The 26257-nt window shown below is 40.6% G+C and overlaps 2 protein-coding genes across 3 annotated transcripts in view; one reads left to right on the top strand and one right to left on the bottom strand.

Annotated features, from left to right (window-relative positions):
- LOC311587536 (uncharacterized protein) overlaps nucleotides 1-26257 on the top strand; it is a 304514-nt gene that overhangs the window by 32599 nt on the left and 245658 nt on the right. The gene's annotated exons all lie outside the window — the stretch shown is intronic.
- LOC311586302 (uncharacterized protein) lies at nucleotides 1205-26076 on the bottom strand (the record flags this gene model as incomplete). The annotated part of the gene is made up of 7 exons (XM_084762272.1): nucleotides 1205-3096; nucleotides 4190-4250; nucleotides 4455-4581; nucleotides 19272-19461; nucleotides 22444-22504; nucleotides 22697-22823; nucleotides 26065-26076. 7 exons carry the CDS (start codon nucleotides 26074-26076, stop codon nucleotides 1971-1973), a joined length of 1704 nt encoding a protein of 567 aa, XP_084618398.1. The 3' UTR covers nucleotides 1205-1970.

Consider the following 26257-nt stretch of genomic DNA (forward strand, 5'->3'; position numbering starts at 1 on the left):
GTATGAAAGACCCAAGCTTTGTTTATTCGGGGTCTCCAGATCAATAGAGCCTGGTAGACCCCATCATGATAGATCAATAAAGCATCCCTTGCTTTTTGCATTGGACTGGACTCTTGTGTCTCACTGGGCTCTGGGAAGTAGGACCTAGCCTCCAGGTCTTGCACAGTATACAGAATTCATTACTGAATTTTTTAAAATATATATATTTGCTTCACATTGTGATTGCAGCCCCCTCCCTCCTCTTCTCCCTTTCCCTCCCTTCCACCCTTTTCCCTCTATCACTTCAGAAAAGGCAAAGAGCGCATGTGAGCGTGCACATGCGCTCTCACACCCATACCACCACTACAAGTCTCATCAGAACTGAACCCTCACACATTCCCTGAGGTAGGGCAAGGCAGTCTGGCTAGGGAATATTGATTGAAAGTGTCCAACACAGTCTATGTCCTAGACAGCACCTACTCAAATTATTAGTGGACCCATATGATGATCACACTGCCTATGGGTTACATATGTGCAGGGGTCTAGGTCCAGTCCATGTATGCTCTTCGGTTGGTGCTTCCATCTCTGTAAGTCCACATGGATCTAGGCTAGTTGGCTCTGCTGGTCTTCTTGCAGCATTCTCGAATTCTCATAAAATGACAGAATTGCTATGGATACCTGCAATCTTCTGAGAACAGTTTCCATGCACTTTAAATTAGTTTTAGAGGTTTCAGAATTCTCATGTTCATTGCAGTTATAGTCATGGTGACTTTAACGTAAATGGTCATTTCTCGAACACAAACTAGGTGGCCCAGGAGGACATTGTGGTGAGTTAAGACAATAAAAGTGCTTAAAGGATTATACACACTTGGAAAGGACTGTCACAGTTGGTGCAGTATTATCAACAGCATGTTGTTACTGCTGACGTGTTGTGCACCTACTCCTTTTCCCTTTTGATATAGTTCTAGTCTTATGAACTCAAACTCTTCCAAACTGCTCAGGAGGGTTGGAGATGCACGTCAGTAGTTACTCACCTAGAAATCTTACTTGTAGCCTTGTTATATACTAGTTTAGTTAATTACAGGAAAAGCTTTATTCAGTCTCTTGTGTAAATTTTCAAGATTCAGCAGACTGTGCATAGCTAGAAACAAGCAATGTTTGTCTATTTAGAGAAACCGAGATAAATAAAGTTATTCACCCATAGATAGATACGTAGATAGATGAGTATGGTTATTCATTATGGTAAATACATAGATGGTCTTCAAAACACCTCAGAGACTTACAGAATATGGCATTTAATTAGAAAGGCCTTTCCTGACAGAGAGACACAGCTGCTTCGCGTGGCACATCCAATATACTTATATTAAGCTGAAGGACATCTATGAAACAAATGTGGCCAAATAGCCACTGAATCAAACAACTGTTCTTTACTGCTGGGAGCACATTGACTATCTAAATGGTGAACAAGCATGACACTGGGAAACAGATGTCCCACTCTGTAGAGACTAGGTGGGCCGGTTCTTCAAAATTCCTGCTTCATAGAACAAGTCTGTGAGATACTCTGGACTGCTAGGCTATCTCACATTAATTACATTCAATGAATTTCTCTCTCGTATGTAAAGGCATGTAAAGACTACAAAATATGAAATACATTCATAAAGATTCTCTCCTGTGTGAAATCTTTCGTGCCTTTGAAGATGACCATGATGTTCAAAGGCTTTACCACAGACATTATATTCATGAATGTTCTGTCCTGTATGAATTCCTTCGTGGCTCTGAAGAAAATTGTGATATGCAAATGCTTTACAACATTAATTACATTCATAAGGCTTCTATCATGTATGAATTCTTTCATGCCTTTGAAGATCCCTGTGCCATGCAAAGGCTTTACCACATTGATTACATTCATAAGGTTTCTCTCTAATATGAATTCTTTTATGCAGTTGAAGAGACCTGTCCCATGCAAAGGCTTTACCACATTGATTACACTCCTAAGGTTTCTCTACTGTATGACTTTTTTCATGCCTTTGAAGAGACGTGTGCCATGCAAAGGCTTTACCACATTGATTACATTCATAAGGTTTCTCTCCTGTATGAATTCTCTCATGCACTTGAAGAGAACTCTGCCGTGTAAAGGCTTTACCACATTGATTACATTCATAAGGTTTCTCTCCTGTATGAATTCTTTCATGCATTTGAAGATGAATGTGCTGTGCAAAGGCTTTACCACATTGATTACATTCATAAGGTTTCTCTTCTGTATGAATTCTTGTGTGCATTCGAAGAGATCTGTGCCATGCGAAGGCTTTACCGCATTGACTACATTCATAAGGTTTCTCCCCTGTATGAATTCTTTCATGCATTTGAAGATAACTGTGCCATGCAAAGGCTTTACCACATTGGTTACATTCATAAGGTTTCTTTCCTGTATGAATATTTTCATGCATTTGAAGATGACTGTGCTGTGCAAAGGCTTTACCACATTGATTACATTCATAAGGTTTCTCTCCTCTATGAATTCTTCCATGCCTTTGAAGACTCCCATGCCATGCAAAGACTTTACCACATTGATTACATTCATAAGGTTTCTCTCCTGTATGAATTCTTTCATGCACTTGAAGAGATATCTGCCATGCAAAGGCTTTACCACATTGATTACATTCATAAGGCTTCTCTCCTGTATGAATTCTTTTATGCATTTGAAGATCCCTTTGCCATGTAAAGGCTTTAGCACATTGACTACATTCATAAGGCTTCTCTCCTATATGAATTATTTTATGCCTGTCAAAAGAACTGTGCTGTGCAAAGACTTTACCACATTTTTGACATTCATAAAGTTCCTTTCCAGTATGAATTTTCTCATGAATTTGAAGAGAACGTTGACGTTCAAAGACCATAAAACATTGTTTACATTCATAGGGTTTCTCTCTAGTTTTTGTTCTTTTATGAATCTGGAGACTACTGTGACTTACAAAGGATTCACCATACTGAATATCTTCATATGGTTTTTCTCCAGCAGGAATTATTTCTTGCCCTTGAGGATGACTTTGACATGACCATGATTTACCACACTGAGTAAATAAAGAAGGTTTTCCTCTACTGTATCTTCTTTCTTTCCTGCAACGATAATTCGCACATGTTAAAGTTATATCACATTCATTACACTGATTAATTTTTTTATCTCTGTGAATTAATTTTACATTTTGGTCTAATTTTAAAAGTAATCAGATCTCATGGTAATGTCAGTTTATTGACTTTCATTTTTCCTTTCGTCTTCAAGTTTTATTTTGCCTCTCCTAAGAGGCGTGTGATTTTAAGATCGTGTACTGCATGGACCACATTTATAGCATCCTTTTACTATAGAAGAGGGTTTTTCACATGTAGGAAGAGAACTGGGAGAAGTCAGATTTACCACTGTGGTTGCATTAAAATTTTTCCTATCATGTCAGTCATACTACAATTGCAAAATGAACCGAGGCAAACAGAGGCAATCCACATTGATAGTACTCATGGAAGCTTTTCTGCAGTGTGAGTTTGTGGATGTATTGCCAATGAATTGGAAAAGCCATTCATTATACACAGTATTACGTTCCGAAAGTCTTCACGTTATTGGTACCACTACAAATCTTCTAATTCTTCTGGGTAAGAGAGGGTTATATTGCTTTGTTCAATGTTCCTATGCCAACACGGCTTGTATCCATAGAAGGTTAATGTGTACAACTTCTGCAGTATCTAAGTAATACGAGACTAAAGAGATTAGCAGTTGTACAATCTAACTCACTATGAATCAAATGGTGATATTTGTTAACGCATTGTTTTCTTATCTTCTTTCTTAGAGAAATGACTTACAAAAATGAATCAGAGCCGGGCATGGTGGTGCATGCCTTTAATCCCAGCACTAGGGAGGCAGAGGCTGGTGGATCGCTATGAGTTCGAGGCCAGCCTGGTCTACAAATTGAGTGTAGGACAGCCAAGGCTACACAGAGAAACCCTCTCTCAAAACACCAAAAAAAAAAAAAAAAAAAAACCAACCAAACAAACAAAAAAAACCAGATACCTGATATTGAGGTACATGTCTTTGTCAGAATTTAATAATCATCGATACACTTCAAACAGTGCATATTTACACTCTTGCTTTTCTTTACAACTTAAAGGATGCACTAAAAGTAATTCACAGGAATATTTGTATAAACTTGCATATGAAAATTACCTTCTATATCTTCTAGAAGTATGAAGATTCTCTTCAATGTTATGGTCTTCCCAACTGTAACCTAAAATAGAGGAACCAAAAATGCATAATATATTATTGGAAATTAGGCAAAATTCAAGTTACCCTTCAGTTAACGTCAGACATCTGGCTGATTTACTCATCTAATTCATCCTTATTTTCAGTTGACATTACAATAACAAATAATAGCAATGGAGAAACAGTTGTCACTAGATTTTAAAAAGCAACATAAAATTCACAGTCCTACCTATGGCAGTGAGGTTCCTGTAGGTCTCAAGCATCACCTCTCTGTAGAGACTCTTCTGGGCAGGATCCAGCAAGGTCCACTCTTCCTGAGTGAATTTCACGTTCACATCATCATATGTCACTGCATCCTATAATATCTCATACAGGTGTGCAAGAGAAAGCATAATCGTGATAACACTGTAACTGTGTCCTTTATTGACAATATATTCACATAATTCTGTAGCTTCCTCCACTAATTTCCTGATACAGATGTTCTAATGTAACCAAGTCATTTAATAAGGATCCTGAAAACTGAGGTCCACTTCTGTCATTCCTCAGCCCTTGAATAGGCTATAGCCTTGCAAGATAAACGCCAATCATCAGAGGGATGGGGAGGAAGAGAAACAGTTTAGGAATACTGGGCTCATGTCAGAGAAATTATATAAACAATTACTAATGAAAAAAATGATTTTTAAACTGAGTGTAGTTTTTCATGCTGTTAATCTCAGTAGTCAAGAAGCTGAGACAGGACTATCTCATGATGTGACTGCCAGCCACGTCTATGCAATGAATACCAGGACAGCAAGAGGTCACAGCTTAATACTGAAGTGTTACCCAACACATGAGATAACATCTACAACCTCGACAAAATTAATTAATGACATATATATAGGTTGTTTGTTTGTTTATTTTTTGTTTTATTGGTGGCATTGTTTCTCTGTGTTAGCCTTGGCTGCCATGGACTCACATTGCAGACCAGGATGGCCTTAAAGACACAGTGAGCTACTTGCCTCCTGAGTGCTGGGATTTGGGGCGAGGGCCACAATGCGGGGCTTCCAAATATATCTTAGACATAAATGTTAAATGCTGAGAACAGAATTTTTAGAAGATGCTAGAGAAACCAGGGGTCTGAGTTTGTAATCCTGCCAAGGATGTTTCTACTCACAAGGCCCTGCTCCCAATGCTTTGTGTAGATGTAATCCACACAGTGCAGTTAGTCAGAGACCATCACCAAGTCCGGAAAATTACTAAGACCGAAAAGAACCTCACAGGTGGCCACATCTGCTGCTGCTTATCTCGCAGCCCCAGGGAAGACCCACTACACCAGTTTCCTCTGCTCAGCTGTCTGTTCCTCCTACTGTGAGCAGTGACTCTGCACTTACCATGTTGTGTCTTCTGACCTTGCCTGAGCTCTCCTCACAGCACCCAGCACAAACACTCAGAGCATATCGCACACACTCACTCAAGTCCAATCCTCTACAGAGGGGAAGCTACAGCATGGTACCCAAAAGAACAGTCTTTCTCTCTTTCCTGGAGTCCCTGATTGGCCATTGAGTCTTGAGTGACAGGAGCACTTCCCTATGGTTAGTGTGTGCTGAAGGGACACAGCACAGTAGTTCCTGGAACAGGCTTCCATTGCAGGACCAGTCTTTTTTTCTTAAGTGGTGAGATTTGCATTTCAGTGGCACTCCTACCTGTTCTCCAAGAGCCTGCATTTCCACCTTTGCACTCACCCCAGGGCAGAACCAGCCACTCAGGCCTCCTGAGCTCAGATGCCTGCCCCTCCCCCTTTGCCCCTGAGCTCACCAGGTCCCAACTTCTGAGCTTGCCTGAGGTCCCAGCAAAACCCTCAGGCACTTCTCTTCTTCCTGGAATCAGAGTGCACAGCTTGCAAAGCCTTTGCCCATTCTGGAGTGGAGTTATCAGTCTATCCCACAAGTGAAAGGGTACACAAAAGATTCCAAATTAAAGAGAGTTTAGGAAGCATGATTGTTGTTTTGTGGCTTCATGCTCTGTTCAGGAAAACTGCAGCAACCTTTCACATGATAGATAGGAAACAAACCTGGGAGGAGAGCAGGCAAGAGATGATAATCATTTTGGAGGGGTTGGAAAATGGCTCTGTGGTTAAGAGCACTGCCTGCCCTTCCAAAGTTCCTGATTTCAATTCCCAGCAACCATATGGTGACTCACAGTCATCTACAGGGCGATCTGGCGCCCTCTTCTGGTGGGCAGGCATAGAAGAAGGAGAAACACTGTATACTTAAATAAATCTTTAAAACAATAGAAAGAGAGAATCATTTTGAAGCACTAAAACTTAATCAGCACATCATCCTCAGTGGAAAGGGGATTAAAAAGAAAACAAAAACCCACAGTTGTGCTAGGGCAGGGGGTGAGGCTGGGTTACAGGATGGAGTGGAGGTATGAAGGGAGGGAGGGGTGGGGATGAGGGCGCCTTCCCCAGCAAGGAGAGAAGAGTCAGTGGGTCTCTGCTGAACACAGGGCTCTTAGAGGAGATTGGGAATCAGCAAGGACAGGGAGTGAGCCAGGAATGATGTTCAAGGTAATGTCTCAGGTGACAGACTAGCAGTCATGCTGCTCCCCTGCTGTGACACACAGGCACCAGGTGCTTTTTAATTACACAAGTTTCAGATAATATGCCAGCAACCCCAGCACATAGGATGCCAATTTATATCCTTGAATTTGACACCTTGGCTTTGTTAGGATCAGAATGAATGGGAGGTGTGGCCAGGTGAGGTAGAGCATGCCTTTAATCCCAGCAATCCTGAGGCAGAGGCAGGCCAATTGCTGGGAGTTAGAGACCAGCCTGGTCTATAAAGTGAGTCCATGACAGTCAAGGCTACACAGAAAATCCCTGTCTCAAAAAAACAAAAAGAAAGAATCCATAACAAACAAAACCCCCAAGAATGGGGTTGTGGCTTTGATGGAAGTCATGAAGTCATTTAGCCCTGGCCTATGGAGCCTCAGTATAAATTTTGTAGCCACACCTTGCACCAAACTCTCCGCATACCTGTTAATCCTAATTAGAGTCCTGTTTTGCCAGAATGCATGTTTTTGTACCCTATGCTTGCCTGGTGGCCAGGGAGGCCAGGAGATAGTGTCAGAACGCCTGGGACTAGAGCAAAAGATAGTAATGAAGATGCTTTATGAATTTCCCAGAAGTTCTATGGTAGCTAACAATCTGCTGTAAATTCTGCCCCAGGAGATCTGGGATCTTCTTGGCCTTTGTAGGCACTATGTACAAATATATACAGACAAACACCAGTAATCATAAAATAAAAACAAGGCTTAGAAAAAAAGAAGGAATGGAATTCTCTACAGTGATGTCACAGGCCTCAGTCTGTCAAGAGCCGCCCTGTTGAGGGGGCTCACTAGGCATGTGGGCTGTCTAGGATGTGATCTGGTGTTTGCAAGGTCTTATACCATGATGTACCCCGAAACTACTTCCAGCCTCTGACATGCTGTCAGGAGCCATTGATTTGGGAAAATCCAGGAGGCATGAGAGATCTCTGGAGGTGATCCGATATTTGCAAGGTCTGTATCGTGATGTGCCCCAGAATTGCTTCCAACCTCTGACTACCCTGTCAATTGTGCACTGCTGCATCTCTCTGAAATCTGGCATTAGAGCCGGGCACGGTGCGCGTGCCTTTAATCCCAGCACCCAGGGAGGCAGAGGCAGGTGAATCACTGTGAGTCTAAGGCCAGCTTGGTCTACAAAGTGAGTCCAGGACAGCCAGGACTACATTCATAGCCAGCCCGGTCTACAAAGCGAGTCCAGGATAGCCAAGATTACACAGAGAAACCCTGTCTCGAAAAACTAAAAATAAATACATCTGACATTGGTGTGAATTGTTATTTTCTGGGTACTGACCAGCTCTGATTGAGCAAACTTCCTAGAGGATCTTATTGAAGATGTACTTTTTGTTATCCAGATGAATTAATCCCTGATTATGGAATTCCTGATTAGGCTCAAATAGTTTTAAAAGTTAAAGTTAGTTTATGGCTGCAATAAATACCTTTGTGGACCTCCAGATGCCTCACTAGGATAGCCTACCAGCAGATTTGTGGCTTCAGATAAGCCTCCACCACAGATGGCACCACGAATCCTGGTATTTGACCATAAATATAGCCAACTTTGTTTAAACTCCATGTGAACCTATGTGGAATGAAGTTACCTAGAGATGTCTGAATTTACTCTGTTTCTTAGAATGAAAGACAGACAAAATTATTGTCCTGAGCTCATAACGAACTAAGAGATAGCTGGATAATGTATTGTCAGGTCCGTCCTAACTGATAAGTTGTATACTCTTGTAAGTTTCTGACCCTATTAACCTTAGACCCTGTCAATCTTTGTCATTCTGAACTCACCATGAACTTATGTAATGGATACATAGATAAGAAATGTTTAGATTTAAAACATGTAACCTGTTGTATTTTTAGAATGCATCTGTTTTGTGATTAATTGTACTGTTTTGACTATGAGGTAATTCCCTGTTCTCAGAAGTATAAGTATGGTCTTCTACAATAAACGAGAAGGAGAGAGCGAGAGAACAGAGGAGAAAAAATGAAGCAGCTCAACTTCAATTGAAGTTAAGATGCCCGACTTCATCCACCTTTTCTCCTGATCCTCTTCTTTTGAATGTATGTGTGTGAATGGTTTATTTTCTATCTCTCTCTTACTTCTTATTTCTCTGTAGATTTGCAAATAAGTTAGCAGACTCAGGGCCATCAGCCTTCTATAGCTAATAAGCCTAAGTTTACACCAACTTATTGGAGATCTCCGTAAAGAGGCCTATCTACAGATCAAAGAGCCTCCTTTTACGACCCCGTGCAATTTCTAGCCAGAAGCCGCTTTTACAGCCTCAGCCATAGGAAAAAAGGTGGTCAGTTTAAGTTCTCCTCAGCCTCGATACAGCCAGTCCCTAGAGAAGAAACCTTGGGCTCTTTTTCCCTTTCCTTCCTTTTTCTTCTTTCAATCCTGATCAGTTGCCTGAGCCATCAGCTCTGGCCACCCAAGAGATAAAGTGAACAAGAAGGGCACCCGCAATCCAACCCCAGAGTGAATCTACCCTGGACCCTCTCCAGAGCACCAGCCGGGCATTAACATCAGTCAGAGCAGCCAGGGCTAGTTAAAATAAACTCTTTCGGGTCCTCTATGACAGCAAGTGTGTCCTTCTTTTTATAATTTGTATATGTTCCTGCATGATTTTTAGCCAACAGTGGCTGCAGATGTCTCTGTCTTTACATTGCGACCATCTTTAGACGTGGATGTGCTAGTTGAGCATGATTAGGGATAGGCAGAACTCTATATGAACTTGTCCAGACTCACGATACAGTACCCCAGGCTTTCCTTTTGGAGAGAGTTTTCTGAAATAAGGCTTTCTAACTGGAAAGACCTTTCCTTAATGCAGATCTTCTGAGATGATAATACTGATCTTTAATCAGGGCCACAGCTATGGGTGTCAACCTACATATAAAGAAGATATTGAAGAAGGAAGCTTTCTTTCTTTGTTTGTATTCATTAGTCTAGTCTAGGAAATTTTCATTCCTTTAGTGTCTTTCCATCCTAATATTTGGACTTCTGGAGTATACTGAGCACCAGATAAGACATCCAGCCTCATGGACCAAACAAGTTCTGGAGTCTTTACGTTTCCTTTGGTGGATAGTCAAGGTTGAACTAGCTGGACCACAGTTGTGAGACATTCAAAAAATTTACTTTCAAAATACACAGAACGAGATCCACTCTACCAGTTGTGCTCATGTTGAGAACCTTGACTAATAAAACTGTGTTTTTCATCTGCCCACTGTGAAAGATGTGCAGGGTAGCAATAGTATTTTTGTTGTCACCTGGTTTTTTTGTTTGTTTGTTTGTTTTTCAAGACAGGGTCTCTCTGTGTATCCTTGACTGTCCTGGACTCCCTTTGTAGACCAGAATGGCCTCGAACTCACAGCAATCTGCCTGCCTCTGCCTCCCAAGTGCTGGGATTAAAGGCATATGCCACCACTGCCCAGCAGCAATACTGTTTGTAGAATCATTATGCCCTGATCCACTTCTATTCAAGTATTTACTTACCTTGCAGACTACACCTTTTATAATTATTCATTTGTTAAGAGCTTAATTTGATTTTAGCAGAAGAAAAGCCCTAAACTAATGGAACCATCATTGAGCTTTTGGCAAGAGAAAGACATCTCATTTTGTTTGTGGTCTGGTTCCTGCTAAAACTGCTTCCTCTCTCTGTACAAATGCCTCTTAAGTAGCTTCCCTGGGCTCTCTCTAGTGGGAGTTGGCCATATCCTATTCTACCACACCTTCTCTGATTCATCACCTCTTCTTCCACACAATCATATCACGATCCAGCCTGGGTGCTGCTTCCTTCTTTAAATTAACTTAACCTTCAATTAGGATGAAAGGACTATGTCACCATATATAGATCTAAGCTTTTCTTTACTAGATATTTGCTCTATACCAGGCTGGCCTTAAACACAAATCTGCTTCTGTCTCCTGGATTAAAGGCATGTTTTGTATTACAACTGGATCACACAGACATAGGAGACCTTTGGACGTGATCTCTTGCCTGCTGGGTTACATATACCTAAGAAAGTCTTTGAATGTGATCTCTTATGAGGACAGCCATGTTATAAATTAACATTCTTCTGCAGAAGGGGGCATCCCTGGGAAAGGAAGGGTCCTTGGAAGCTATGGGGGTGAATCTAGCTAAGACCCCGTGCATCAGACGCTAAGAGCCTGAAGTTGCCAGCCTCTATAGCCACGTGGGACTTCCAGTGGAGGGAGGGGGACACAAAACCACCCTTAAAGCCATCGCCCCAAACTTTATCTTGCCTATAAAAAGTATAGGGATAAAGATAGATTAGAATTTGAAGAAATGGTAAGCAAATAACTTGCTGCTCAACATAAGACCTACCCAAAGGAGAAAGAGCCAATCCCTGACACTATTAATGATACTTTGCTATGCTTGCAGACTGGTTCCTAGCTTAAGAGTTTTCTGAGAGTCTTCCTCCAGCACCTGATGGAAACTGATGCAGAGACCCAGAGCCAAACAAAAGGCAGAGCGCAGGGAATTTGGGGGAAAGATAGGAAGAAAGATAGTGGGATCCTGGGCAGTTGAGGACACCACAAGAAAACCTACAGTTAACTATCTTGAGCGTATGGGGACTCACAGAACCTGAACCATAATCAAAAAGCATACATAGGCTAACTACACATATATAGAAGTGTGCAGCTTGGTTAACAGTGGGAGCCCTAACAATGGGAATAGGAGCCATCTTCACTATGCTGTCTGACTTTGGATCCCTTTTTCCCTATCTGGGCTGCCTCCTTAGGCATCAGTGGGAAAGGATGTTCTTAGTCGTGCTGCAACTTGTGATGCCAGGGGAGGTTGATACACTTGTGGGCCTCCCCTTCACTGAGGAGAAGGAGGGCTACTTGGGGAAAGGGGGAATAATGGTGGGACTGGGAGTAGAGGAGGGAAAGGTTAGGCTGTAAAGTGATTTAATTAATTAGTTCATTAATTAAAAATACGGGTAGAAAAATAGCTTAGCATTGAATACTAACTGCTTTTACTATATCTTAAGTGATTTAGGGGCACAGTCTATAGTCGTGGATGCATGACAGCATGAGAAGGAAGCTGAACAAGCAGTTTCAAACACAACACAGTAGAAACAAAAACATAAAATGGGTTGAGTCTACAGACCCTCAAATCCCATCCCCCAAAAGACATGTAGGTAAACGCTTAGTACAAAAGCTCCCCTAAGAAAGCCAAAAAAGAGTGGAGATAAGTGTTTAAAGAAATGACGCCACCGAGAGTCTTTCTGATTTGACCAATTATACTCTGATATTGGTCATTATTGACTCACAGTGAAAATGCATTTTAATCAACTTGAATGATCCTAAGGGTCTGCAACTGCTCATAGAGTATTAAAGAGAACAAAGACTCTTCTGACACTCCAGAAAATCTTTTGACAGCTATATTTTCTAAAATCTGGAAACAAGTTATATCTTTACGCATAGAATATACCTTCCCATTTCAATTGAGAGAAATGTATATATAGTGAGGAAACAATGGATGGAGACCAAAAAAACAACAACAACAACAAAAAAACAAAAAAAAAAGAAAGAAAAGAAAAAGAAAAAACAAAACAAAACAAAACAAAAAGCAGGGCAAACACCAAGTACCCTACCTCTGTCTCAGATACATGGGGCTTCAGTTTCAAAGGGTATAGATAGCCCTATGACTACAATTTCTCATTCATTACTCAGTTTTGTTACTTTATCTTAGTATATGTATCTCTCCATGGTATATTTCTCAAGCTTAGGTATCGCAACATCTTATGGTCTCAAAATGCAACACGGGCTACATATCCAAAGCCTGGTGAAATGATATCTCATAGTTCCCTTACTGGGGCACTGTCTCTGCAAAACAGAAATGGCTAGAGCAACGCTGAACTAAATTCACAAAGAGAGAATACACGCCCTTGAATTGTGCATCTTTCTTGGTTTAAAACAAGTACAACAATGTGTGATCCTGCCAACTTTGGTTTCTAAACTGAGATGAAATATGCCACGCATGGATCAGAGTTGCAGCAGGTTTTATATGAAGTGCCTGCTTTGCAATCACTTTGCCTGTACTTTCCATTCATTTAAGATGTAGCAAGAAGGATGTTACCCATCTTAGGCTTCCAATGCAGAGGTAGGGCTTTCTCTTTACTGGTGATAATTTCCTTGAGAAATCCCTTCCTCTCTTTCAGGATTTGACTGCCATCTAAAACTACCTAGTTCTGTTTTTTCTCTAAACCCACACACTGCACTTTCTTCAGCCCCACTTGTTGCTTTTTCAGATGGTTCTGTCAGTTCACAGTCCAACATTCTGTAAGGTTAGAAGAGAAACTCAACTTTGAAAATTATAACAAAAACCATGGACAAACATTGTTTCCTGGCTTGCTTGCTTACTTGAGCACTCTCTTATTTGCAGCCTGATCTCTTTTCCAACCCAGGAACACTTGCTAAGGAATACTGCAACCCTAGTGGAAGAGCCTCCCACATCAATCATCAATCAATATAATCTCTCACAGACATAGCAATCAGCCATTCTGAGGACGGCATGCCTCACCATTAACATTATTGCCTGATTTAATTGGCTTATCTGCATCTTAAAGATTCTTAATCCTAGAAGCCTGCTAGCTTTGGCCTCTTGGAATTCAGGAATAGCCCGCACTGACCGCGTGGACACCAAACTCAGGGCAGAGATAGTTTAATGGCTATTTAACAAAAACTGACTGGTCTTCCCTGGACGGGGAGACCTGGTGGCACTCAGAGGAAGAACAGCAGGTTACCAAGAAGAGACTTGATACCCTATGAGCATATACTGGGGGAGGAAATCCCCCTCAGGAACTGTCATAGGGGAGGAGAATAAGGGGAAAATGGGAGGGAGGGAAGAATGGGAGGAGACAAGGGATGGGATAACCATTGAGATGTAACAAGAACACATTAATAAAATAATATATATCTTGGAAAAAAAACTGACTGGTCAAGAACATAGTATGGTTTTCAGAAAGGACACTGTGACCCAGACCATTCGCAGAGCAAATTAAAAAAGATAATCAGGGAGAATCAATTTTATTTCAGGTATAATGTATCCTACCCAGGCAAGAAGAATTCTATTCCTGCTACATTGTGCCTAGGTGGATAGACAAAGCATTTTTAACTGATTCCATGGGATATAAGGTAAAGGTATTGGGGATGTGATATCGCCCTACTCTTCTCCTGAGAAACAATGCAGGGTAATATTGCTTAACTCCAACAGAACACATATTTATCTTTAACTCAAGGAGAACAAGCATTTATCATCTGTTGTCACTGATTCATGGTATTGTTTGGTGCTTCCTATTGGACTGGATTTCTGGTATCCTGTCAAGGAATAATAGAATCTCCCCCAAAGAACTGCTTCTAAACTAATTCACACCCCTTTTTTCTATGAACCTTCTTTCTCCCCTACCTCTGGTTGGTAGATTAAAAGGAGGATAAAAGGATTTAGGAACCCTAAATAAAGTAGGTTTGGAAAAATCTAAACCTAAAATAGACTTGGTAATGGAGATCACAGAGTAGCTCCATTTGAACAAACCTCCCACCCTGTGAGATCCCTGTCAGCAGCAACTACAACTGATGCTTTGGGGGCTGCTGCCTTTTCCATGGCTTCAGCTTCTCAGTTTCTCCAGGAGTGTGATCGCTCATCCCAGCACTGTGGAGATTTAGCCACAGCAGCTTTGCAGTCTTGTGGTGTTCCTGTCTGGAGTTGCGGAGAGGCCAACACCACAAGCTGAAGATCTGAGAACCCTTCTCATGGAACATACACAGGTGGCACCCAGGTGAGCAGAAGATGTAAAAAGGGGGCACCCAGGGAAGGATGTAGGGGGATTCCAGGGCCAAAACTTGAAACAGCCCTGCCTGGCTGCTGGAGATCCTCAGACGTGAACCTGATAACTTTCTTGGGAAGCATACATAGTTCACAAAAAAGGTCCATGGCAGAGAAGGGTTTACCTGTTGCTTGATTCTGCATGAATAATATGAACAGAACAATGCCTCAGCTAACTGCTATTAAAATCCAAAGAATTCACTGGATATTTACAGAACGTTCTACACAAACATAGAAGAGTTTGCCTTCTTCTCAAAAACAAATGGAAATATCTCCAAAATTGAACACATACTCAAACACCGTGAAAGTCTCAAAAGGTACATTGTAATCGAAACAACCCCTGCATTCTATCAACCAGCATAGACTAAAGCTACACATCATCAACAACAGAAACAAAGGAAGTCTTTAAAACTCAGGGAAACTAAATAACTCTCTCCAGAGGGAAAATGGGTTAAGACAAAAATAAATAAAGATATTAAAGACCTTGTAGAATTCAATGCAAATGAATGCACATCATATGTAAACATATAGTACACAAGAAAAGTGATGATAAAAGGATAGTTGACAGCACTAAGTGCATACATAACATATACAAGACATCTCTTACTAGGAACTTACCAGCACATATAAAAGTCTAGAACAAAATGAAGGAAGCACAACTAAAAGTAGTAGACAGGGAGAAACTATTGAATTAGGGCTGAAATCAAAAAATAAAAACAAAGAGAACAATACAAGGATTTATGAAACACAGAGGTGGTTCACTGAGAAAAATCAAAAAAATGGACAACCCTTATTGAAATAACTAAAAGACAGGGGAGGAATATTCACATAAAAGAAAAAAGAAAAAAAAAATAAGAAGGGTGCCTTACAATAGGAAAATCTCCAAAATCATAAGGACATACTTTTAAATACCTGTATTGCAGCAAAATGAAAAATCTAAACAAAATGAATAATTTTCTTGATAGGTACCCATTGGTCTGCTGTATTTTGATGCTAACTAATATAAGACCATCACATCTGGGCAGGGCAAATGGAATAGACATGGCTAAGGGTCTAGGGCTTGGGAAGACAGAGAGAATCTTGGGATGAAGACAGATCTGAGGACAAGGGAGAGAAGGAGGTCTCACCAGCATGGGTTAGGTGGAGGAGAAGCACATGGCCAGCATGGATGGAGGATTTGGCCCTGATGAAGAACATTAGCAAGTATATGGGATTCTGGATGTGAGGTGGCTTGATGGAAATTATTAGAATTAAATGCTGTGGGATTGGAACAGGTATCCCATACCTGCCCCACTAAGGGAAGTAGTTTAGAGAATTAATATCTGCGCTGCCCTAGGTTAACTATGGGTATTTTAAAATATAACAGGTGTCTGTGTCCTGACTGATTGCTAGCGGGTTATACTGTTGTAATAATAACAGGTATAGGCCTAATAATGTTAATTACTTACAGGTAAACCTAACAACAACATGTAGCACTTACCAAAGTTAACCCCAGATGACATAACAATTTACCATAAGTAGACCTCTAACACCTAGTGACATGAAAGAATTCATTAAAAGACTCCAAACAAAAGATATGCAGGACTGGATGTTTTTAGTGCATAATTCAACGAGACTTTCAAAGAAGACTTAGTTTCAATGCTGCTCAAAGTACTCTACAAAATAGAAATAGAAGGAAAGTTACCCAATTCATTTTATGAGGCAACAATACCTTGACACATGAAGGATATAAAGACTCAACAAAGAAGGAGATTTACAGACCAATTTTGTTCATGAACATTGAAGCAAAAATACTCAAAAAAATAAATGTAAACGGAATCCAAGAACATATCAAAAAGATAACCCACAATGGTTGACGAAGTTTCATCCCATTGATGCAGGAATGGCTCATGACAAGAAAACCAGTCATGGTAAAATAAATAAACTGACATAGGGAAAAACATCACAGGGTCATCTTATTTAGACACTAAGCAAGCCCTTCACAAAAATTCAACACCAATTCATGATAAAAGTCTTGGAGAGATTACAATAGCAAGGGACATACCTACATATTAAACACAATTTACACAAGTCTATAGCAACACCAGCTTAAATGGAGGGAACTTCAAAGCAATTCCACTAAAATCTGAATAAAGAGAAGTCTCTCCTCTTTCTCCATTTCTACTTAATATAACACTTGATGTCCAACCTAACCAATATGGCAACTAAAAGTGGTCAAGAGGGTGGAATTTGGAAAGGAAGCATTCAATGTATGCTAATTGGCAGATGATACTATAGTATATATAAGTGACACCAAAAACTCTACTACCAAACTTGTACTGTTTGACTTTGCCCTTCTGGGCAATGTTAGCCGCTGAGATCTGACAGACTCCAACAACCAGTAGCTTAAGTCTCAAATGTCTGAGCTGACTTAACTGTGTCAATGAGGACTGCATATATCTGCATAGGAGAGTACATTAAATAGAAATTTAATATTCAGTGGCTAAAACTAACCTACCCAAAATGTTTACCCACTGATCTGGTCTGTTTCCATTCACATGTATGTGATAATCCATGCTGGAAAATGACATCATCACTCACCTTACCTCAATCAGGTCTTTCTTCATAGTATTGACTCTTGCAGCTGACTGCCCTAAACATTAGTCTGTGAGCTAGTTATGGCCTGTCCTGCTTCACCCTGCAGTGTAAACATAAACTATGCATCCTATTCGGATCTGAAGGCAGAAGCCATGATCCACATGAAAATCTTTTTCCTGATATGGAAATGGACGGTTCACTACATGACTAAAGTGAGTATTTTAAAACTCTGCCCTGGTACACTCCTTTAATTAAAGAACTTAGGAAGTTTAGTCAAGAAAAAAGCAAGGCCATTTCTCTGGGAGGCAACAGACGGACATCAAGACCCTCCTAAATTAGCCTACTTTATCAGAAAGACTTTTCTCAAAGACATTAGATGCAGCGGTCCTAGAATTAATATGCATACATACATACACATAATACACACACACATAATACACACAAATACAAAACTAACTAATAAAAAAATCTCTGTAATGACAGCTAAAAACAGATTTTGCATTCTACATGCTGCTGCCATTAAATTTCTTTAAATTTAGTCCCCAGGTTATGTTTTGAACAATTTAAATATGGACTGGACACAGCGAGCCTAGCCACTTAAGACATTTACCCAGCAATGACAGTGACAGAAGTATTTTTAAGGACCCCAATGCCTTCAAACATCAGTGAAAGAGTCCTAAGTGGAAGGTTCCAGAGGATGAGAAAGAAAGGAGAAGTAGAAGATAGAAAGTACAAAAGCTGAGGTGAGGAGGTTTTGCACAAGCTATGTCTTATATCAATTAAGTTTTTAAAGAATTGCATCTTGTATCCTAGCATCCTGACTTTTAACAGGCCGGTTAGCATACTGTTTATCTGTGGGGTGTGTTGGAGGCAATCCTCCTTCAGCTAAATTCTACCTGAGCTTTTTAAATTTCTACGAATTGCTGCATCCTTCACATCATCAATTCTACTTTTCTCCATCAAAGCTTAACACGGGCCAAATGTGGCCACATCTGGCCTTTGCTGACCACACAACCTCAGGGAGGACCCACCACACCAGCTCCTGTAGCCCACTTTTCTGATGTTCCCCAATGTGGGTATTTAGTTGTCATCTACATGGTCTGTCAGATCCCACTTCTTCCTCCAAACCTGGCCCCTGCAAGGAAAGCCTCTGCACATTCTTAGCATTCCTTGAGATGCTCCAAGCCCACCCCTGGGGCCAAGGGCTTCCCTAGTACAGCATATGGCCAATACTTAATCTTCCTTCACCTGTAATCCTAGTTGCCAGGAAGGGGGGGGGGTGTTGAGGAGGGCCGGTGGGGGAGGGCGGGTCGAGCAGGGCGATTTCCTCCAGCTTTGTATACTGAGGCTCCTGAACTAGCCAAGGAATTTCATTTCCTAAGTAAACTTGCCCATTTTACTTTTTGTTTGTTTCTTTTTCGAGACATGGTTTCTCTGTGTAGCCTTGGCTGTCCTGGACTCACTCTGTAGACCAGGCTGCCCTCGAACTCACAGAGATCCACCTGCCTCTCACAGAGATCCTCCTGCCTCCGTTTTACTTTCAATCTGGCCCCATTGGCTTATTTCACCTGTGGAGATAACCCATCAGTCAGCAGTGACCCTGAGCTCACCATGTTGCCACTTTGGCGCTTGCCTGAGCTTCCCTCACAGCACTCAGCAGCAGTGCTCAAAGCACAGCACACAGACCCATTAAAGAAAGCTCAGCTAGAGAGCTGCACTTGTGCATGGCAGCCAGAAGAAAGAGCCTCATCTTCATACTGGCTGGTCTGCCTGGAGGCTCTGATTGGCCAGCAAGTCTCCAGTGACATGAGCACCTCCCTTAGAATTACAGTGTCCTGAAGGGACACAGCACAATAGCTCATGGCCCAGGCTTCCAGTCCATTTGCAGAACTGCAGAGATCGGCATTTCAGTAGCACGTGTGCGTATTCTCCAATAGCCTACTGGTCTGTCTTCCCACACAGCCCCACCACTCCAGCTAGCTCTCCACAGCAGCCTGCTCCTCCCGTTTGTGAGCAGTGACCCCTCCACTCACCATGTCGGGACTTCGGAACTTGCTTGAGCTTCTCTCACAACACCCAGCAGCACAGGTCAGAGCGCACCACGGGGAACCATTCAAGCCTGCGCAGCTCTTCAGCAAGGCTCCCGGAAGAACCCGCCTCCGCGTCTCTGCCTGGAGGCTCTGATTCGCCACTTCATGTTGACTGACATATACACTGACCATACTAAAAAAGTTTAGTACTAGAAAATACTTTAATATCACAAGAAATTAGAATAATCAAGAATGTGTACAATATCTATGAAAGGATAAAGGGGATGGAGAGAAAAAGCCTAAAACAAAAGCAGAAACATACACAAAAGTTTTTGACAAAAGACCTAAGGAAACACATGCAGGAAAAGTTTGTACTGATATTACACACTTACTTCTGATTCTATTTGTATAAATTTTAAATAAATGGAGTCACAACTCACATAAAATTAACTAAAAGTGAACCTTAACCTGTTATGTTGTGGACTTTCCATTTCTTACAAACAGGCCTCATATTCTGGAGTTCTCTCTCTGCACAGGAAGGCTGTTCTGGACTCGCTTTGTAGACCAGGCTGGCCTGGAACTCACAGCGATCCGCCTGCCTCTGCCTCCCAAGTGCTGGGATTAAAGGCGTGCGCCACCACGCCCGGCTTATATTTTAAATTTTTAACTATATTGACTGTGAAAACAGTTTCTTTCTTAGTTACGGTTTCATTGCTGTGAAGAAGCACCATGAACAAGGCAACCCTTATTTAAAAAGTAACATTTAATTGAGGGTTTTTTATGGTGTTAGACTTTTAGTCCATTACCAACATAGTAGGAAGCACAGCAGTGTCCAGGCAGACATGGTACTGGAGGAGCTGTACACTATGTAACTAGATGCACAGGGAGCCAGGAGGGGACTCCACAGTAGGTAGAAACTGAGGTTTTTGGTTTGCTTTTTGTTTTTTGGTTTGTTTGTTCGCTTGTTTGTTTGTTTGTTTTTTCAAGACATGGGTTCTCTGTCTACCCTTGGCTGTCCTGGACTCACTTTGTAGACCAGGCTGGCCTTGAACTCACAGAGATCCACCTGCCACTGCCTACCAAGTGCTGGGATTAAAGGCGTGTGCCACCATGCCTGGCGGAACCTGATTTTAGAGATCTCTTCGTTCACATCAACAATATGATATTTCCTACTTTTCAGAATTTTAGCTGCAGAAGCTGATTTCCTACCCCATTTACCCTTGTGGAGTAGATAATAAATTATTCCTTCTAATCTGATTTGAAGACAGAAAACCCATGCTCCTTATGGAGATTCTTTTCCTCTCTGACTGCAATGGATAGTTGACTACAGGACTCAAATGGTTAATTTTAAAATGTTGTCATGATACAGTCTTTATTTGTTTGTTTTGGAGTTTTTGTTTGTTTGTTTGTTTGGTTTTGTTTTTTGTTTTGTTTTTTTTGGTTTTTCAAGACAGGGTCTCTCTGTGTAGCCTTGGCTGTCCTGGACTCGCTTTGTAGACAAGGCTGGCCTCGAACTCACAGCGATCCGCCTGCCTCTGCCTCCCGAGTGCTGGGATTAAAGGCGTGTGCCACCACGCCCGGCTTTTTTTTTTTAAAGATTTATTTATTTTATTTATTACATATGAGTGCTTTATCTGCAGAAGAGGGTATCAGATTACATTACAGATGGTTGTGAGCCACCAAGCGGTTGCTGGGAATCGAACTCAGGACCTCTAGGAAGAGCAGGCGGCGCTCTTAACTGCTGAGCCATCTCTCCAGCCCCCCACGCCCGACTTATGACACAGTCTTTACATTTAAGGATTTACATGGTTTCATCAAGGAGACAGCAAGGTCACTGCCATGGAGGGCAACAGATTAGGAAAGAAACAAGATGAGTAAACATTATTTCAGAAACATTTTTCTACAAAGCTAGAGGTGCAGATGTTCTAGAATTAACAAGCCTTCGTAGGGAGAAATCACTGTATCTATTTAGGAGATTAAGAAAAAAACTTCTTTAATGATAGTGTGAAAACATATCTTGCTATTGCAAAAAAAGAAACCAGACTAGAAGAGATGTTGCATTTCACATATGCTGTCATTGTTAGATGTTTTTTAGGATGGGGTTCTAGATTATGCTTTGAACAATTTAATAGAGAGTAATAAGATCTCATGATACTATCACTTTATTGACTTTCATTTTTCTCCTGTCTTCATGTGTTATTTTGTATCTTTGAATAGCCCTGTGATTGTAAGTTCATGTATTGCATGGACCACATTTATAGCACCTTTTACTATAGAAGAGGTTTTTCACATATTGGAAGAGAACTGGGAGAAGTCAGATTTACCACTCTGATCGCATGAAAATTTTTCCTATCATGTGAGTCATACTACAATTGCAAAGTGAACCGAGGCAAACAGAGGCAATCCATGTTGATAGTGTTCATGGTAGCTTTTCTGCAGTGTGAGTTTGTGGATATATTGCCAATAAAATTGGAAAAGCCGTTAATTTTAAACACATATTACATTCAGAAATTCTACAAGTTATAGGTACTACTACAAGTATTCTAACTCTTCTGAGGAAGAGGGGGTTAAATTGGTTTTTTCAACGTTCCTATGCCGATAAGGCCTGTATCCATTGTGATAAATGACATATCTATTAAAGAAGATTACAAATGAAACGGTTTACCCTGCATTCACAGTCTCACTTTTTGTTTTTTTCAGTGAAACACTGCATAGGGATTAGAGTTTCTCCACAACAACATTCTTCACTTTCATAAATTGTCCCTCTCACTAAATTTAACAACATTACTGCAAATATATTATGAACACACAGCTTTATGATGGACTACTTGTTTATTAGAAAGTTTTGGACATAGACTTATCGCCTACTTAATGTGGATATCTTCTGCATGATCTAAGTGGTGTGAGACGGAGACTAGCAGTTCTGTCTATCTCACTATAATTCAAATGGTGATATCTGTTAATGCATTGTTTTCTTATCTTCTTTTTTAGAGAGTTGTCTTACAAAAAATAAATCAGCTACCTGATTTTGAAGTACATGCTTTCGTCAGAATTTAATAATCATTGATACACTTCAAATAGTGCATATTTGCACTCTTGCTCCTCTTTAGAACTTAAAGGATGCACTAAAAGTAATTCAGAGGCATATTCGTATCAACTTGCACATGAAAATTACCTTCTAGATCTTCTAGAACTTTCAAGATTCTCTTCAATCTTATGATTTTCCCAATTGTAACCTAAATTAGAGTATGAGAAAATGCATGATATATTATTGGAAAGTAGGCAAAATTCAAGTAACTTTTTAGTAAAAATGAGATTTACTCATCTCATTCATCCTCATTTTCAGTTGACATTACAATAACAAATAACAACAACGGAGAAAGAGTTATTGCTAGATTTTTAAACCAACATAAAATTCACAGTCCTACCTATGGCAGTGAGGTTCCTGTAGGTCTCCAGCATCACCTCTCTGTAGAGACTCTTCTGGGCAGGATCCAGCAAAGCCCACTCTTCCACAGTGAATTTCACATGCACATCATCATAGGTCAAAGCATCCTATAATATGTCATACAGGGGTGCAAGAGAAAGCATGAGAGTGATAACAGTGTAGCTGGATCCTTTATTGACAATATATTCATATAATTCTGTGGCTTCCTCCATTTATTTCCTGATACAGATGTTCTAATGTAACCAAGTCATTTTAAAAGGATCCTGAATACAGAGGTCCACATCTGTCATTCCTCAGCCCTTGAATAGTGTATAGGCTTGCAAGATAAATGCCAATCAACAGAGAAGAGGGGAGGGAGGTAGAAAAACAATTTAGGAATACTGGGCTCATGTCAGAGAAATTGTATAAACAATTACTAATGATAAAAATAAATTTTAAGCTGAGTATATTTTCTCATGCCTGTAATCTCAGTAGGCAAGATGCAAAGCCTTCAGTGGCCCTTTTTAATTCAATCTGTAAATGGTATGAGAAAACACTATAGATACAATACCCTGTACAATAGCCACAAATAATTTAAAACACCATGGTGTAAAACCTAATAAGCAAGTGAAAGACTTGTATGACCATAATCCTAGGCTCTGATAAAAGAAACAATAAGAAATCAGAAGATGGAAAGATCTCCCATGCTCATGGTTGGATGCAATAAAGAAGTAGAAACTGCCATCTCACCTAAATCAATCAATAGTTTTAATGTAATGCCCATAAAAGTTACAACACAATTCTTTGTAAACATTGAAAGAGAAAACCTAACTTCATATAGAACAACAAAAAACCCAGCAGAGTTAAAAAATTTTCTGCATAATAAAGAAACTTCTGGAGGTATCAAATAAAAAAACACATGGTACTGGCATTAAAAACAGACCAGCTGATCAATGGAATTGAATCAAAGACCCACAAATAAACCCAAACTCCTACTGACACTCGATTTTTGATCAAGAAACCAAAACTGCACAATGGAAAAAACAAAGCATCTTCAGCAAATGGTCCCGGCCAATCTTGATGTCTGCATCTAGCAGAAGACATGGAGATCTGTGTTTCTCACCTTTCACAAAACTCAAGTCTAAATGGATCAAAGACCTCCACATAAAACTGGATAGTGTAAATCTAATAGAAGAGAAAGTGAAGAATAGCCCTTAACACATTGGTAAAGGAGACAACTCTCTGAATGTCACAGGCACTAAGATCAACAACTATAAATGGGCCCTTATAGGACTGAAAATCTCCTGGAAGGCAAGGGATACTGCCAATAGGAAAACATGGCAGATAGCTGACTGGAAAAGACCTTCACCAATGCTATGTCCAACAGAGGGATAATATCAAAAACACAGAAAGAACCCAAGAAATCAGACACCAATAAATCAAATCATCCAAGTAAATAATGGGGATAAGAGCTAAACAGAGAATTCTTAACAGATGAATCTCTAATCTCCAAGAAGCTGTTAAATAAACGTTCAACATCCTGACTCATCAGGGAAATGCACATCAAAATGACTCTGATTTCCATCTTACACCTGTCAGAATGGCTAAGATCATGAACCTCAGTGACAGGACACGATGGTGGGGAAAGTGGAACAAGGACCTCATGCCTCCATTTCTGGTGGGAAAGACAACTTGTACAACCATGTTGGAAATCAATCTGGAGGTTTCTCAGAAAATTGTTACTAGACATACTTAAAGATCTACCTACCTCAACAGCTATACCACTCCTGGGCACATAAATAAAATAAGCTACACTATAACACAAGGACACTTGCTCAACTATGTTCACAGAAATTTAATTTATAATAGACAGAAACTGGAAAAAACACAGATGTCCCACAACTGAAGAATGGATAAAGAAAGTTAGCACAGTTACCAAGGCAATACCACTCAGCTATTTAAAATTAAAAAAAAAAACAAAAAACAAAAACTTACTTTGATTACCAGGAAAACTAGATGGATGAAACTAGAAAAGATGGATGGACATACAAAAGATCTTAATGAGTGAAGTAACATAGATCCAAAAGATGTGAATGGTGTGTACTTACTTATAAGTGGATATTAACCATGAATATGGAATAGCCATGGTATAATCCACAGAACCAAAGAAGCCAAGAAGATCTTAAGGGAGGATGTTTAATGTCCACTCAGAAACTAAACTAAAATAGATATCTGAAATAGATGAAGGGAAGGAACTAGGTGGGAGAAGAGAGGAGAGGTAACAGGGGTGGCATCAGCTGTGGGGAGAGTAGGGGAAGTGGGACAAGGAGAGAGAGCAGACATCAGTAGAAGGGTGTAAAAGTAACTTTTATTCTCCTGAATCAGTCGTTGTCTAAGAGGCTTACTACCTCCTCTGATGGCCTAGGTCTAGACCTGGAAGCTTCTAGCCTCTGTACAATCTAACCTAGGCCTAGAATGTTTTCAGCCTCTGAGATACACTGGTTTTTGTTGTTGTTGTTGTTGTTGTAGGTTTTCTTTTTGGTTGTTGTTGTTGCTGTTTGTTTTTGTTTTTTTGTTTTTGCCAGACAGGGTTTCTCAGTGTAGCCTTGGCTATCCTGGACTCACTTTGTAGACCAGCCTGGCCTTGAACTCACAGTGATCTGCATGCCTCTGCCCCCTGAGGTCTGGGATTAAAGGCAGGAGCCACCACACCCATCTTGAGATAGACTGCTTAAAGAGCACACTCTTACTTGTTCTTTCTGAGCTCTGGGCTGGCTGGTTCAACTCAGCTGTTCTGGCTCAAACTCTTCTCACAGCTGACTTACTTAATCTAGTTTCTCTCAGCCCAGAATTGCTCTGCTTAGCCTCAAACTAACTCAGCAATCTGCTCTAATCTTCAGGATTATTCACATTATCTGCCCAATTCTCCGCAATCCATCTCTCTATTGCTATCCTGGTAAAACTGCTTCCTCTCTCTGTACAAATGCCTCTTGAGTAGCTTCCCTTGGTTCTCTCTCCTGGGAGTTTGCCATATCCTCTTCTACCACATCTTCTCTGATTCATCACCTCTTCTTCCTCCCAATTATAAATCACTTACAAGCATGGGTGCTGCTTCCTTCTTCAAATTAACTTAACCTTCAATTAGGATTAAAGGACTATATCAACATGCCTGGATCTAAGCTTCTCTTTACTTGATACTTGCTGTATAACAGGCTGTCTTTAAACTCAAATCTGTTAGCTTCTGTCTCCTGGATTAAAGGCATGTTTTGTATTACAACTGGATCACACAGACGTAAAAGACCTTTGGATGTGATCTCTGGCCTGCTGGGTTACATACACCTAAGATAGTCTTTGCATGTGATCTCTTACGAGACCAGCCATCTTCTGAATTAACATTCTTCTGCAGAAGGGGGCATCTCTGGGAATGGAAGGCTCCTTGAAATCTATGGGGGTGACTCTAGCTGAGACCCGTACCATCAGGGGTTAAGAGCCTGAAGTTGCCAATTACTATAGCCAGGTGGGACTTCCAGTGGAGGGTGAGGGACACAAAACCACCCTTAAA

The sequence above is a fragment of the Acomys minous genome, assembly GCF_964271855.1.
Source record: "Acomys minous genome assembly, chromosome: 16".
Classification (NCBI taxonomy): Eukaryota; Metazoa; Chordata; class Mammalia; order Rodentia; family Muridae; genus Acomys; species Acomys minous.